Source organism: Salvelinus sp. IW2-2015, linkage group LG20 (genome assembly GCF_002910315.2).
Source record: "Salvelinus sp. IW2-2015 linkage group LG20, ASM291031v2, whole genome shotgun sequence".
NCBI classification, from domain to species: Eukaryota; Metazoa; Chordata; class Actinopteri; order Salmoniformes; family Salmonidae; genus Salvelinus; species Salvelinus sp. IW2-2015.
This window is the reverse complement of record NC_036860.1, coordinates 3,930,751-3,947,529: the sequence shown is the minus strand read 5'-3', so window position 1 is coordinate 3,947,529 and position 16,779 is coordinate 3,930,751. Positions and strand designations below refer to the sequence as shown.

The window sequence follows — 16,779 nt, the reverse complement described above, 5'->3', positions numbered from 1 at the left end:
GCACAGGTCTCTACTGACTTCGCCACACTCCTTTAAGCCCCCCCCCCAAGAATTTTTTTGGCTTGACTCACAGGCTTCCTACCGCGTCGTTTAGCTGCCTCCATTCGCCGGTATCCCTCCTCGCACTGCGCCAGAGAATCCGGCGGGCTCCGGCATTCGCCCTGGTCGATCGCCCACCTGTCAATCTCCTCCCACGTATGTAGTCCAGATTGCGCTCCCATTGCCATTCCTCCTTGCGTTGCTCCTGTTGCCGCTGATCAGCTGCTGTTGATCCGTTGGTGGGTAATTCTGTCACGATCGTGTGGAGAGACGGACCAAGGCGCAGCGGAATATGAATACATCTTCTTTTATTTGAACGACGAAGATGAACACGAAACGAAACACTTACACAAACTATCAAAACAACAAACGATCGTGAAGCTAAATAACGTAAGTGCACAGACAAGAACAAACGTTCTACATAGACATACCCACAAACACCTAAAGCTATGGCTACCTTAAATATGGCTCCCAATCAGAGCACAATAACCAGCTGTCTCTGATTGGAGAACCAAATCAGGCAACCATAGACTTTCCTAAACACTACACTCACCATAGACAATCTCTAGACACATACACTCACACAAACCTACACTAAAAACCAACACCCCTTTACATATAAACCACCCAAAACACAAACATACCCCGTCACACCCTGACTACTAAAATAATAAAGAAAAAAGAATACTAGGCCAGGCGTGACATAACCATGACCACAGAGGGTGGAGAGGGACCTGTTAACCATACACCAGAGGGTGAGGGGACCTGTTAACCATACCACCAGAGGGTGGAGAGGGACCTGTTAACCATATCCACCAGAGGGTGGAGGGGGACCTGTTAACCATACCACCAAGAGGGTGGAGGGGACCTGTTAACCATACCACCAGGAGGGTGGAGAGGACCTTGTTAACCATACCACCAGAGGTGGAGGGGACCTGTTAACCATACCACCAGAGAGTGGAGGGGGACCTGTTAACCATACCACCAGAGGGTGGAGGGGACTGTTAACCATACCAACCAGAGGGTGGAGGGGACCTGTTAACCATACCACCAGAGGGTGGAGGGGACCTGTTAACCATACCACAGAGGTGGAGGGGACCTGTTAACTATACCACCAAGAGGGTGGAGGGGGACTGTATCAGGGATTTTGACCAGATAGACAGATCATCTGCAGAGCTCCCATTGTACTCTCCTAAGATGTAACTTTTCTATACCACGCATCATGACTGCGTGTTCAAAACCAAAATGACCTTATTTTTTTTTATACAATTTGCCAAAGGATATCAAGGTCTGGCAATGGTATCAATATTGATAGAACTGAAATGCAGAAACTCAGATAGGCTCTGAATCTACATAGAGAGCTGTATTGGTGTGTATATCCCCGAAATGTAGTTATTTTAGGGCCTATGGTATAAATGGTTATACTAGGTAAGACCACATACATGCTTAGTTGTTGTTAAAACAGCTGATAAAAGTCTGTCAGTGGTATGAATACTTGGTAAAACTATAATACAGAAACCAGCTACCCTCTAAATGTACACATAGTGTTGTATTGGTGTGTATTCTCTGAAAAATACTTATTCTACTTTAAATATGATATAAATACCAGAATTCCTATAATATCCTCCAATATTCTATATGTGCAACTTGGAAGTATATGCTTGGTGCTATATACTTTGGTTTGTAGTGACTTAGATGTAGGCATGCTTTAGTTAGTTTTGGTCATTGTCTCTCAGAATCACTTTTTGAAGTGAATTGAACTTTTTTGTCAATAAAATGTATTTAAAATGTTGCTTTACTGCCCCTTTAAAGTATGATAATTTTGACCACATGAATATGACACAATTAATATTTACTTAAAAATTCTGAAAACTAAATGATACTATAATTAAATTAYGGTAAATTAGCTTTTTAGTACTAATGTGGATTGTACTTTGGAAAAAGCTGCACATTTTATAAAGGAAAAATGCATATATATGTTTGACAGAATATGCTGATTAACTGTAATTTTGCTAAAATAACAGTCTATTCTGGTCATATTTTATTTCAGATAACATGTAACAAATGTTTTATGATGTTTTGATAAAACATAAGTTGATATTTTGCTGTGATTGATGCTTTTTCCAATAGTTTCTTCTTGGGGTCAAAATGACTCCAGTTGGTAAACGATGTCTATCAAATATTATGTTGGTAGCTTGAGAATWAAATGAGCAGACATGCAATCTATCTATGAAAAGAAGTATGGCCACGGAAATGAAATGAAAATTCCAGTCTTGGCTGCAATTTATGTGAACTGTAGAACCTAAAAAAGGTTCTTCGGCTGTCCCGATAGGAGAACGCTTTGAARAACCCTTTTTGGTTCCAGGTAGAACCCTTTTAGGATCCATGTAGAACCCTTTCTACAGGGGGAAAACATCACCATTGCTGACTTGTTTTCGTCCTAACCAACTCACTTTCAGTCTGTCAGGCCTTTCATTTCCACCTTTCTATGAATAGAAAATGTATTTTTCCTTCCATAGCCGTCCTTTTCTCATAGGCTAGGTTCTCTGTTCACTAGGAGCTCTCAGTACATCCTCAATCTCCTTCACACAGCTAGAGCCAAACCACCCCTGTCTAACTTGATCACAACACTGTCCAGCTCATTYCCACCTACCGTACAGCTCTCAAGAACAGTAAACCCCTTGTGAAATCTSTGAATGTCTGGAATGAGGACAGTATAGAATCCCTTAAGGGATGTTCTGTGTCCAGATTGGGACATTTTTCATGAGTTAGACATGCACAAGTCAGCAGAGGTTGTCACAGACTACATACATTTCTGTGTTGACTCTGATACCCCAAAAGACAAAAGGCATACCCAAACAACACACCCAAACAACACAAATGAGGTCAAGGACTGGATCAACTGCAAGAGGCAAGAAGCAAGAGGCAACCATTCAAAAACAAGGACAAACAACTGAAATGGGTGTAAAAGGAGCTCAACCAAATGCTCAGAGTGGGTGACTGTTGTTGATGTGTGCCCGGTTCGGGGCGAGGGGACGGAATAAAGTTACACTGTTACACACACACCAGATGAGCTGACCAAAGCCAATGAATTAAAAGTTTTTTAATACAAGATTTGATGTACATGAGTGTGTACATGAGTGTGATAATGTGATTGGCTCCATTGTTATTGATTATTGTGTTCATAGGTTGGAAATCAACCCTATAATTGTCACTAGAGTCTTCAAGCACACCTGATCATGGTGTGCGAGCTCCGTTCAGATGTGAACCCTGTGTTAGATCCTTAGCAATTTGCCTATAAGAAAAGTTGTGAGACAAGAAGATGCAATCAACACCATAGTGCATCTCATTGTTAAGCATCTGGAAAACCCCAAGGCCTGTGCTACACTGTTATTTATTGATTTCAGTTCAGCATTTAACACAATACAGCCACATGTCCTACTCAGTCAGTTTAAGCAGACGGGTGTTAATCCCTGTATCATAAGGTGGTACCACTCATTCCTGACTAGCCGTACTCAACAGGTTAGTGTTAACAGTACCCTCTCTGAGGTTAGAGACATTAGCATGGGGGCCCGCAGGGTTGTGGGAGTTCACTCATCTTGTTCATACTGTACACAATTGAATACACTAGCAGTAATCCTAATAACTATATTGTCAAGTTTTCTGATGATATCCCGCCATCCTTGGTCTGATGTATAAAGATGCTGATACTACTGTGTACAGGTCAGAAATTCAAAGGTGTGTCAAGTGGTGTGATGAACACCATCGTATCCTCAATGTAAAGGAAACAGAGGAGATGGTGTTTGACCCCAAATCTGTTGGCAACCACGTGCCTGTGGTTGTCCACAATGCTAGCATAGCACAGCTTAGTTGGTACAAGTAGCTGGGTGCACACGGACAATGTACTGAACTGGAAGGTCCAAGTAGAGTGTCTGCTGCAGAGTGCAACAGCGCCTCTATTTCCTACGTAGACTCACAGGGTTTAGGGATTTGACCAGAAAACAATGCTCCGGAGTAAAACGTACTCTGGCAATAGAGTTATCTTTTCAGAGTTGAGTACGCTCAATTTAGTGTTGATATTTAACTCTGCTTCATTGGGTTTCACTCTGTACAGTACTAATTCAAAATACTTATTTTTAATCTCTGCATTGTTTTTCAGTATTCTAGAGTTAATTATTTAGAGTAACGTTTACTCTCCATACAATCGCAAGAGTTAATTCAACTCCTATGTAGTCAAAAAACACTATTTTGGGGTTTATATGGTTCCATTTGAGGTATAAGGGTGTAAAGTCTCATTTGCATATTTCCTAATGTGTCATATTATGGTGGCTTGCAAAGAGGGAGGATGTCCAGCAATTTTACATCACCTACAACTTACATTCAGAATCTATGTCAGAGCAGCGCAGAGAGTGATGTTGCTAGAGACTAACTACATCATGTAATCTGAAACAGCCTTCTCAGTAATGGTTGCCATAAACCCAAACACTTACAGATTAGCTTAAGAAAATGCATGTTACATATCATTGAGTAGCATTAGATCAAAAACAATCAATGTACAAGCGAAAACACATATTGAAACAAACCATTTGTAAAAATCGACCTGCAACAGAGCATGCTGAGAAATATGACATCTGTAGATACTCCGTAGTTTTAACTCCCTGTCTCTGGTCAAAATATACAGTCCCAATTAACTCCAGTTATCAGCACTAACTCCAGGGAACGTATCACTCTGTTGAGGGTTAAGATAACTTCAGTAGAGTCAATTTAATTCTACAGTTCACCTCTCCTTGATTTACTGTGTAAGTGTTTAGGTCTACTTCTACATTGTGGACTGACGCTCTGTGGACTTCTGCACTTTTGGATTGACGCTATTGGCCCAAAACTCTACTTAAAAATGTAATTTTGTGAGTGGGTGGTTTCTGAAAAGTGGACAGAGTTAACAAGTCTTGACAGAGTCCAGATATAATCGAACACCATTACCTCCTTGGATACCGGCCAGATTGTCCAATCCCAAATTAGAATTCTCCCCTAAAAGATAATATTTGTTAATTAAATGGCTCTAAATGTTTTGAGTGACGACTGATGTTTCGGTCAAGAGGTACTGCCAGTCACATTTAAAAATGTTTGCTTTACCATTAATGAACACAGTGCAAAGATGTTGAGACAACCAGGAAAGAGCCAAATGGAAATGCAGACAAAGTGTATGAGGATGGTTAATGTGAGTGGGACTCTGAGGCAGACCAAGCCAGGGAAGATATCTATAATKGCATGCATTMGTCTCTCTACGCAYCGTTGCTAGTKAAAGGCCCACTATTGCTCCAACAACCACTTATCTGTCYTGGTTTCTTAWGTAAAGAGATCAGAGTACAKTGGACTGGCAGACTTGATAAACAGACTGAAGAACATGCAGAAGGGGCATTTGAGCCGTAGAGCCTTCAGCAGGCCAAGTTGGTGTGTAGCAACCTGATGCTCTTTATCTACACCTGTTTGTCATTGTGTTTAGCACATTTGTTGGATTGGTGACATTCACATATCTTTCCACATTGGTTCTAACAATGACAATAAGGCAGTTATTGTTGGTCTTCACTGCCCATGGTGTCCTAGACTGCTACAGTGTGACAGACAGACAGACAGACAGACAGACAGACAGACAGACAGACAGACAGACAGACAGACAGACAGACAGACAGACAGAGAGAATGGGAGACTCCTGTCTCTTCCTGGTAATGGTTTCTTATATTGGCTTTGACCAGAAAAGTGCAGGAAAAAATGAAACCGCAGTCTCCTTTTAAACTAGGCTCCAGTGAAGATGGGAGGCAAGGAAGGAGTGAGGGAAAGAAGGACAGAACGAGGGAGGAGATAAGTGTGTTCCAGGAACACCCTGACCCCCTCACTCCAACAGCTGGTGTGCCCCCTCTCCACACACATCATCAACACGTTCATCTCTCCTCATCTAACCCCACCCCCTCCACATCTTTTCTCCCTTTAAAAAAAAATCTACAATGATGTTCCCTGTCTCTTTTTCCATTTTCTGCATCAAAATGATAATCTGACACATTATTCCCTCTGTCTTTCATTCTCCTGTTCCTCTTCTCCAGGGCACAGTATTGTCATTAGCACATTGAATAATAACAATGGGACCACATCCTCTCCTGCTGTACAGTATCAGACTCAGCTCTGTTCTCAGTCTGCTAGAGTGTCGCTCCTCTTTCTTTGTCCATGCCATATGTCACCATCTCTACACCTACCTACCTGCAGTGGTGGCCCACTGTGTCACAGTCTTTGTCTACTTTCTTGCTGGTACTCTCTGTTTCAGACATAGTTCCAGCCCCCTGAGATCACTGCTGTAACTATTGCTCTGTGATGACATAACACGCTGGACTTTGATTACTTATTTTTTAATTTGTTGTATTTTACCCCATTTCTCTCCCCAATTTCGATCTTGTCTCATTGCTGCAACTCCCCCAACTGTCTCGGGAGGCAAAGGTCGAGTCATGCGTCCTCCGAAACATGAACCGCCAAACTGTGCTTCTTAACACCCGCTCGCACCAATGTGTAGGAGGAAACCCGTTCAACTGACGACCACGGTCAACCTGCAAGCGTCCGGCCCGCCACAAGGAGTCGCTAAAGCGCGATGAGCCAAGTAAAGCCAATCCCTCCCCCAACCCGGCAGACGTTGTGCGCCGCCCAAAGGGACCGATCACGGCCGGTTGTGACACAGCCTGGGAACGAACCGGGTCTGTAATGACCCCTCTTGCATTGCGATGCAGGGCCTTAGACCGCTGCACCACTATGGAGGCCCTGCTCTGCTGACTGTTTCATTCTCATCCATTTTATTATATTGCATTACGTTGACTTTAGGCCTAGTCATTCATTGTTTATGTGAATCTACAGCAGAGAGACTCCAAATTACAGTGTGTTTCTGACCTGGAGAGAACACACACACACACACACACGGAAAAGTATAGGCCCTGCTGTAGACGTGTTTGGCCCATTAGGACTGAGTGTCTTCATGGTGTACCCGCTACTGCTAACGGTGTCTGGTGAAGTGCAGCACACTCTGCTCTCCTATTACTCACCATAATGAACGTAACATTGCTTTAAAAGGAGTTCAGACAACCCTGGATGACAAACAAATTTAGTTATATTAGTTTGGATTGTGTGAGACAATCCATAAACAATATACACTACTGTACTCATGTTGTAGGTTATATATCACAAAAATTTAAAAATAAATTCAAAGAATTCCTGCTAATGTAGCTGGCTGAATGGTAATTGGGCTGAAGAGTCGCAAAGCTGTGAGTCAGTCCATTGGGTTCACATTTTTACTAAGTCACAATTCCAGACATAACATCGGCATGATTGACAAATCAAACACCAGAATGAAACTAAAATCACACAAAACAATTCGAAAAATAATTCTAAATGATTGAGGATAAAACTCACTGACGTACCGAGCGGGGAGAGTAGAGGAGTATCCCATCTGAAGACGATGGGTAACATGACATGGCGAGGACCCAGCACAAACACAGAAAAACACCTCGACCTTCCACCCTCATCATCCTCACTAGCATCCCTTGACATTCGTCATACACACAGAAACAGTAATCAGCCTCAAACGATAAAGGGAGAGGAGAGATAGCAGGCAAAGAGGCAATAGAGAGAGGTCAATTTTAAGGTGTAATCATATCTGATGATCCCTGCACCAACTGTATTGTCTTCTACAGAGAATATCCTTTTCATCTTGGGCTCCATTCATTTCTATAGGGAAATAAACTTCACTCAGTTCCAGTGTTGCTATGCTGCACAGACACTGTGCCCCAGCACTCATCCACAGAGCGTTACATCATCCCGGATTATCTTCATGTATCATCCTATAAAAGGCCCTCCAGAAATCCATTAGAGGTCAGTAGACTGACAATGTATCTCCGCAGCACGCATTCACATCCTCCCGTAACTTTATTCTGCCTCTTCACAGTTCAGACAGGACAGCAGAAAGCCTCTCCTGGTAACATCCCYCTCGCAGTGCAGAGTCCCTCGTCAGCTCCTCTCACAGTCTAAAGGGAGAGTCTGACCTTGACCCTTAGCAGAGGTCAGAGACGTAGTCAAAGTCTTTGAAGCAGTCCTGGTCCTTGCGGGAGAGGGTGCGGCGTTCGCGGGGCGGCGTGAGGGCGGGGGTCTCGGCGGTGAACTCCTCGTCAAAGTTGCTGACGTCCTCCCTCCCCCTGATGTTGGGGACGAACGGGGGCGGGAGCCGCCTCTGCAGCAGCGCTTCCCAGTCCACACCCTGAGAGGGGAAACAGAGACCGGATTGGTTCATAGAATCCAGGTGAATTGAATCATCTATGCAACTGAAAACAGTAACCCGTGACGTGACAGTACCACATAGAGTTGGAGCAGATGCTGGAACTATTTAACACGCTCACTGATTACATAAAAATAGTTTAATCAGTGGTTTATAAGGAATTTTAACTAATGACATGTGTGTCTGTGTTTGAGGGAGAGAGAAAGAGAGCGAGAGAGAGGGGACTTGAGAAAGAGAGCGAGAGAGAGGGGACTTGAGAGAGAGAGCGAGAGAGAGGGAACTTGAGAGAGAGAGCGAGAGGGTCACCCTAAAGAAAGGCTGTTTCTTGACGTCATCAGCATCTTTCTCACCAGAGCCTAGACGCCGCTCCGGGTTCCTCCTCAACAACTGGCAACAGAAAACAACAAACACCTCAACCCAGACATAACAACTCACAGCACAGACCAAACACTAGCTAGCAACACACACAGATGGCAAACAGCTGAAAAAACATCAGAAACACTTTCACAGAAAACCCACTGACTGAAAACTAGAAGCAAAATGGCTCCATCTTTACAGTGACCAAACTGACCATGTCAATCAATGAGATTCTCTCTTGCTCCACTGGTGATTGGTGGGATGTGAATGTTGGGGGAGGAGCTTACCCGTCTCATGATGCCGATGGCCTCTGTGGAGAGGGAGCGAGAGTAGCGCACCTCGTCATTCACTATGCTGTCAAACACCTCCTCTTCATCATCACCTGGGAATGGAGACTGACACACACATAGACCACACTGTCACGCTCGCAGCCACTCATTTAACCTATTATGGCGCCCCGGTGATGTGGCCGGGGAATGCCACTGTTTGGAGTGTAAGCCACACCCCACAACCAGCATGTTCAGGCTGCAGCAAGCTAGGCTGCAGTGCCAAGCCCCACATCTGAAGCCACTCAGCCTCGTTAGGCTGCAATACACCTGGGGCATATAAGGTGCAAGTTCACTTCAGCATGAGAGGAGGAGCTACTGGCTGAATGCGGCAGGCTGAGTGTTACAGACATTTGGGAAAAGCTCCTGGCTGGATGGCGAAGGCAGAGCTCTATAGACATTTGTTTGAAGCCCGTGGACATTGTGAAGCTGGTAAGCTGGGTAGCAACCCAGCTAGTTTTAAGTTCAGTTTAACTTTAAGTTCAGTTAAGCCCTCTGTGGGAGAGTGTTTTGTTTTCAGTTACAGTTTGAGAACTATCTTTGTGACCCTTTTATCTTGAATAAATATGCCGGCTTAGCTTAAGTTGTGCCTCTGTGTGTTGGACTTCTGTCATTATTACTCATCATTGCCATCCATCCAACCAGCCATGCCTAGTGAGTCGTTACACTATATTAGTTTATGTAACATATGGTTCAAACACACATCACTATATGTAATACAGACTAAAGTGCTGTATTACCATAAAGGCTTAAAGTACATATTACTGGCTTAAATGATATATTACTTTAAAGGTGAGGGCCTAACTCATTAAAGGGATTCTCCGGTACTTTGTATACTTTTTAGMCAGTAGTTCTGAAAGGGGTCCTCTGAAATTGCCTCTCTCTCACTTTGCTGTGGGTGCATCTTGCTAGCTGTCACTCATATGGCGAGGAGCTGAAGCTCATTGGTTGAACTCGAATAGCTAGGGGGCTGGATCACGTGAGGGGAAAATTGTGCAGCACAATGTCAAGAACTAGGGATTTCGTGGCTAATTGAGGTAAGACAGTAATTCTCCTAATTAATTATGCATGTATGAACTACACATTGACACATCCAGCCCAAAGCGGAAGGTTTAAAAAAGACTTTAGTACTCGTCAAAAGTTCCAGAGCAAGTCTAAATAATAAGGCTAGATATGTATGGAGTCATATTTATATAAATCTCTGAAGAGGTTTTTAGAGTCAAGTCTCTTACCTCTCCCACCAGCATCTCATACACCAGTACTCCCAGACCCCACCAGTCCACTGCCCTGGTGTAGGAGGTGTCTGTCAGAACCTCTGGAGCCAGGAACTCAGGAGTACCACAGAAAGTACTGGTCCTGTCCCCATAGCCCATACCTGGGGAAGTAGAGAGAGATCAGGAACGAGAAGCAGTGAGGGAGAGGTTGTTGTGAGAGAAAAACAGAGAGAGGAAGGAGAGCGAGAGAGACACAAACTGAGTCAGAAATATAGAAAAACATGAGCACATAAGCAAAAAATTGGCTTCAATAAAAAGACTCAAAAGTACTCCAAACTACAACCGCTATGACCTTGCATCCTTACAGAGCTCTGGAGACATGATGAATAAGTTATAGAGAACATACCCTCTTTGCAGAGCCCGAAGTCTGCGATCTTCACATAGCCCTGTGTATCCAGCAACAAGTTATCCAGTTTAAGGTCCCTGARGAGGAGGGATGMAGATTMATTCAAAATKKATGRGTACTCTGAGGATGAAGGGGTAGGAGGATGAGAGGGTGTCTTTCATGTGTTCTGTGTTTCATGTCTACCCAGAGTACTCACCGGTACACAATCTTATGGTCATGAAGAAACTGCAGGCCCAAAACCACACAGGCTGCGTAGAACCTGCAGGACAGACAGACAGACAGACACAGACAGACAGACAGACACAGACAGACACAGACAGACAGACACAGACAGACACAGACAGACACAGACAGACAGACAGACAGACAGGACAGACAGACCGTGGATGGATATGAGTACGCATACAGTACACAACCATATGAACACAAATATACATATCTCAAAGCATGCCTGCTCCTCCCCCATGTTCCGTTACACATTCAGTAGAACACAGCAAACACACCAACACACAGCGGTACCCACACGGCTCGGGGCTCTGTAAAGACGTCTGCGTGGATGTGCATCATGAGGTCACCCCCAGCCGTGTACTCCATGACGAAGCACACGTGTTCTGGGGTCTGGAAACATGCAAACAGGTTGACCAGGAAGGGATGGTGGGAGCTGTTCACCGTCTCAAAAATACGCTTCTCACACATCAGACTGAGGAGGAAGAGAGGAGGGAGAGAGGAGAGAATGATAGACAACAGGAAAGAGAGGCAATTGTCTAATGTCAAGTACAGTATGTAAACACACAGTTAACTTGTACAGTGTATATGTTTGCCATGGTTTGTTGCTAATCAGTTTTGTGTTGACAATTTTGTGGCACACTGTATATAAAACTAGACAATCCAGTCATAGTGATTTCACCATGATGGAGGTCATATATTGTCAGACAGAGGCATGATATAGTTGGCCGGTGTTCTGTCTTGGCCTGTGTTGCATTCTAGTGTTGATCCATACCTGTCCACTTCATCCCGCGACACAATGTCTCCCTTCTTCAGGGCTTTGATAGCGTACACACTGCCTGTCCTCTTGTACTCCGACAACAACACCTGGAAAACACCAGTGGTTCATCTGAATCTCGACCTAAATCCTCTGGATGGAGAACTTCCAAACAAAGGGAGGATATTTCAAATGTGAGGACACATACTTTGCCAAAGTGTCCCCTGCCCAGCACAGCGATCAGCTTGAAGTCCTGCAGACACAGAGGGCCTTTGCTCTGTCTAATACCAGGAYACAAAGAAAATAATAAYGATCACAATCACTGAAATAGCMTTTACTTTACYATGTTGAATGGTCATCTGCTAGCTGAAGAAACAGGATGCAGTATTATCTGATGTTTTGTGCCTACCTAGCACTTCTATAKAGAGCATGTTGCTGTGTTACATGTCTCCGTGGCTACAGTAACGTGTTATGGAGGAGGTCAGGTCATGTGGCCATATTGTGAGTGGGTGTGTTTCTCCAGCATCATACTGTGGGGGCCATATTGTGAGAGGATGTACTCAGGTGTGAGTGTGAGGACACACTGTGCCAACTCTGCATGGTGCTGTACCTGCGCAAGGAACTCGTGGATAGGGTTCTGGTTGGCCGCCCTTGGGTGAGGTCCGGAGGGGACAAGGGCTCGATCACAGGCTGTTCCTGAGAGTGAGAGAAAAAGAGAGACAGAGAGAGAGACATATAAAGAGGGGAGAGGGATAGATAGAGAGAACGAGGGAGAAGGTGAGAGAGGGAGAAGGAAAAACAGACAGACAAGGCAACAGTAATTTTGTCACACATCATTATTAGTAGCCAGTTCCCTGCTGGCTGGCTGGCTGGCTGGCTGCTCAATCCCCTCTCCTCTCCTCTCTTCCTCGTTCCCTCGTTACTGTTAATTAGTTCTCTAAAAACACCAGAGTAACTAATCCAGTAATCCCCCAGCCCCACTGACCATACCATCTGTTACCAAGGCCCTCCCTTCCTCCGCATCTCTCTCCCTCTCCCTCCCTCACTCCCTCTGTCCCTCTCTCTCTGTCCTCTCATGCCAATCATGTTTTACACACTTGGAATCTAACACAGATTGGGCTTTGATCGAATTAAAGCTCCTTCGATCCAATTTGGGTCTATTTGGTGTGAATTTCTCCCTTTCCCCTCTGTAATTGTTACCTCTTCTCCTCTCCGCTTCCTTCCAGGCCTGCTCTGTCTCGCCTCCAGATTCATACCTTGGCTAGTAAGTCCAAGATGACTGAACCACTGTTTCTAGTCAACAGCCTTTCTGGACGGCAAGTGCCCAAAGAGAATGTGATACTACAGAGATGGCTATCAGATGATTATCACTCCATTGCCGCACCCTCCCCTCCCTCCCTCCTCTTCTTCTCACCAGTGGGGGGTGTGTCAACAACGTCCTCCTGATCTCAGGTCTCGGGAGGAAGAGTCGCTCTCCAGAGTCAGCTTCTCCACTGAGATCTCCCTACGACACACACAAAACACCAGTCAACAGTCTCCCCATGTACAGGTATATGTTGTGCTTCGCTGTCTGAAGCATTAAAGAGGTGTGAGAAGGGTATCCCTGTGTGTGTGTTACAGTACCCAGAATGTGAGCGTGAGTGTGTGTGTGGGGTGTAGCTGGAACGTTGTTTCCAGAATAGGGATGGTCGTTCCGCAGTAGCGGACCCACGGTGGCGATGTTCAACATTCATCTGATGAAGCACGCAGGACGATTTACCTTGCCATACCACATGCACGGCAACGCGACACACACACGCGTCAATAGAGATATCTGATAAACACAAATCCCCCTGAAATGCAGATGCTATCCTGTTCACGCAGAACTTTTTAACGTGGTTTATCTCAATCATTAGGATTGCCCAGATTCAACTGAAGAAGTTTCAACCTGACGACTCAAGTGTCATACTCCAAAGCATTAAAAGCACTCAACCCATCAGATGATCCACCAGCCTGCGACTATTCCCAACACTAGATGGAATACAGAGCACAGAGCAGATACAATTACAAGTGGGTTCTGCGGTGGAGGTTGCATGTAGTCACAATATCTAGGACCTCCCCCAATCCTAATGTGACCCATTAGGGGTGAAACACTAAACTGACTGTAGATCAGTGTCTAGGGGGCAACTCCATGCTACTCAGTGGGGAAGCAGTGGAGCGTCAGTGAGATGATGCAGGTGTGAGCCCTATAGGGATGCTGGGATACATGGAGCCAGGCTTGGCAGGTGCTAACAACATAAAGAACAAGACGGGGCTTTATCTAAGAGTTTACACATACTAACACAACACACTGTTCTGAGAAAAACTTATCTTACCATGCTGTTTGGAGAAAACCTTTTGTCTCTGCAGTCTTCGGCCTCTCTCTATGACTGGGTTGAAGAACATTACCTGAAATACACACATATCAGTGGAGACTCCTCAGAGGAGAAAGGGGAGRACCATCCTCCTCAGTGAATTTCATAAAAATAAAAATAGTGAAACATCTTGCATGAACTGCAAGATAATTAATCTAGTAAAGCATAAACTACAGCTAGCTAGCACTGCAGTKCTTAAAACTAATGTAATGAGTAGTTGACTCAAAGACGGGAAAACATTTAACAAATACGTCTCTTAAAAAATGAAGAAGCAAGAAAGAGATATTTAATATTTTTTTCACTTTCACTTACTTAGCTAGCGAGCGCAGCTAGCTAGTTTAGTCTACTTAAACACCCGGCTCAAACAGAGAGGGATGCCATGTTTGCTAGCTGGCTATGGCGATCCAACATTGGAACTCTTCCAAGTCAAGGTAAGCTTTTGGTTTTATTCATTTACTGCCACCGGTGCCCGCCGGTGTAACTGCTAAACTGCTTGCTGACTACACTGTACTGCATGATTGTAGTGGGTTTACTAACGCGTTAGTTTTAGTAGCTATGTTGACTATGACGTTAGCTAATAATGGTGACAATGATGTAGGCTGTGTGTAGCGGTTATGATATGAAGGTTTGGCTTAAAAATATTTTTTCGCCTGGTCACAGACAGCTGATGTGTTTGTGGTGCACTGAAGTCCACAAGCGAAGGGAAAGGGTGAGAGGAGGAGAGCACGTGGATGCAAGAAGGAATTAAAGCTACAACGATCAAAGTGATCATACTGTTTGTATATGGCTGCTATGAAAGTGACCTGTGATTGCAGGTGATCAGGGGTGCATTCATTCCGCCGATTCAGTTGAAAAGCATTCTTAAAAATGGAAGCAAACGGAACGAAATGGGGATAAACATATTTTAATTTGTCCATTAGAAACTCTTGTTTGCAACTGTTGGACTAATGATTACACCCTAGATCAGCTAGATGCTGGCAAGAGTGTGCAAGGCGGTATTGAATGTGTTACTGTCTGTCACCTTGATTACTCAAATTTATCTCGACCTGTGCACCTACGTTGTAAACTTTCATTCATAGGCTAGGTTGTAGAAACCTTATGATGGGTATAAGGAAAATTTGAGAATCATGTAGTAGCCGAAACCCATCGATGTTACATTGAGCTGGGTGAATGGAATATGAATGACAGTCATCCAATATGCTGTAATTGAAATAAGGCCATGCTCATAAAACAAAATGTGCGTCTTTGAACTTTCACTTTCACTTACTTACATTTACATTTAAGTCATTTAGCAAATAAACTTTCAAAGTTCTTGAAATTATCCATATTGACTGACCATGTCTTAAAGTTATGATGAACTGTCATTTCTCTTTGCTTATTTGAGCTGTTCTTGCCATAATATGAACTTGGTCTTTTACCAAATAGGGCTATCTTCTGTATACCACCCCTACCTTGACACAACACAACTGATTGGCTCAAACGCATTAAGGAAACAAATTCCACAAATGAACTTTTAACAAAATGCATTCCATGTGCATTCCAGGTGACTACCTCATGAAGCTGGTTGAGAGAATTCCAAGAGTGTGCAAAGCTTTCATCAAGGCAAAGGGTGGTTATTAAAATCTAAAATATATTTTTCTTTGTTTAATCCTTTTTTTGCTTACGTTATTTCATAGATTTGATGTCTTCATTATTATTCTACAATGTAGAAAAATAGTCAAAATAAAGAAAAACCCTTGAATGAGTAGGTATCAAAACTTTGAGTGAGTGTATCAAAACTTTTGACTGGTACTGTATAGTGAGTATCGTGCATGTGTGTATGTGCGTGTGTGTATACATGGCGGGGTGTGTGTACCTCAGCCAGCAGCAGGCCCTGAGGCTCCAGCTCCAGTTGAACTTTGTGTCTCTGGTTGTCCAGGAAGTCCTCCAGCTTCAGGTACTTGAGAGCACACAGGGAGCGGTAGTCCCTCCAGTACACTGCTATCTCCATCTCCCTGGACTGAGACGAAACACAGGTCAACACACATACTGTTTCAACCACAGGTGTACATACACTTCTTTTCACCTTTTCACGCTCTCTCAATTCTCAATGTGCCTCTCTCTCGCTCGCTCGCTCTCTCAATTCAATTCAAGGGGCTTTATTGGCATGAGAAACTTATGTTAATATGGCCTCTCTCTCTCTCTCTCTCTCAGTATTGTGTTAGTGTAATGTAGTATCTTACTCTTTCCAGTTCTACAGTGAAGGTCTGGTCCCAGGCCTGCTCTCCCACTGTCTTCCAGCACGTCTGTCCCACCACTGTGTTCTCCAGTTTCAACACCGCACTCACCTCCGCTGTTCAACACAATACCATAACACATGTTTAGAAACTCACTACACAACACAAATGGACAGATATGTGAACCCCCTCCACACACACACTTACAGGAGAGTTCGTCGGTCTTGCTGGGGATCCTGAGGCTCATGCTGCTGGTGCTGCGGCTGTAGAGACCACTGAGTTTGAAGGAGCGTCCGTCCCCTGGGCTGTAGCACGGCAAGACCACCGGGTTTCCTCTACTGCGCCCCGGGACTACCTCCAACACCCCCACACAGCCCAGCAGACGCACCTGCAGCGTACCTAGGAGAGAGAGAGAAAGAGAGAGAGAGATGATATGTGATGTTTGAGTAGAAGTGAGAGTATCATACCTGGTTCAAAAGGTTTATAACTTCAGCCACTGGATATGGGAGAGATATCCAACTGAATCCATGCGTTTCTGATG

The 16,779-nt window shown here is 44.2% G+C and overlaps 1 protein-coding gene across 1 annotated transcript in view; it reads right to left on the bottom strand.

The window, feature by feature from the left end:
• Positions 1-7,555: 7,555 nt before the first annotated feature.
• The window catches only part of LOC111981269 (serine/threonine-protein kinase N2-like), a 23,390-nt gene continuing 14,166 nt past the window's right edge, over positions 7,556-16,779 (bottom strand). The window contains exons 3-16 of the mRNA XM_070449199.1: positions 16,446-16,705; positions 16,245-16,354; positions 15,878-16,021; positions 13,951-14,056; positions 12,240-12,609; positions 11,838-11,910; positions 11,648-11,739; positions 11,171-11,347; positions 10,844-10,906; positions 10,648-10,724; positions 10,260-10,402; positions 8,989-9,096; positions 8,651-8,731; positions 7,556-8,326 (exon numbers count right to left, since the gene is read on the bottom strand). Of these exons, the coding sequence (XP_070305300.1) occupies positions 8,123-8,326; positions 8,651-8,731; positions 8,989-9,096; positions 10,260-10,402; positions 10,648-10,724; positions 10,844-10,906; positions 11,171-11,347; positions 11,648-11,739; positions 11,838-11,910; positions 12,240-12,609; positions 13,951-14,056; positions 15,878-16,021; positions 16,245-16,354; positions 16,446-16,705 (2,008 nt within the window). The 3' untranslated portion in view covers positions 7,556-8,122. The remainder of the gene's footprint in view (positions 8,327-8,650; positions 8,732-8,988; positions 9,097-10,259; positions 10,403-10,647; positions 10,725-10,843; positions 10,907-11,170; positions 11,348-11,647; positions 11,740-11,837; positions 11,911-12,239; positions 12,610-13,950; positions 14,057-15,877; positions 16,022-16,244; positions 16,355-16,445; positions 16,706-16,779) is intronic.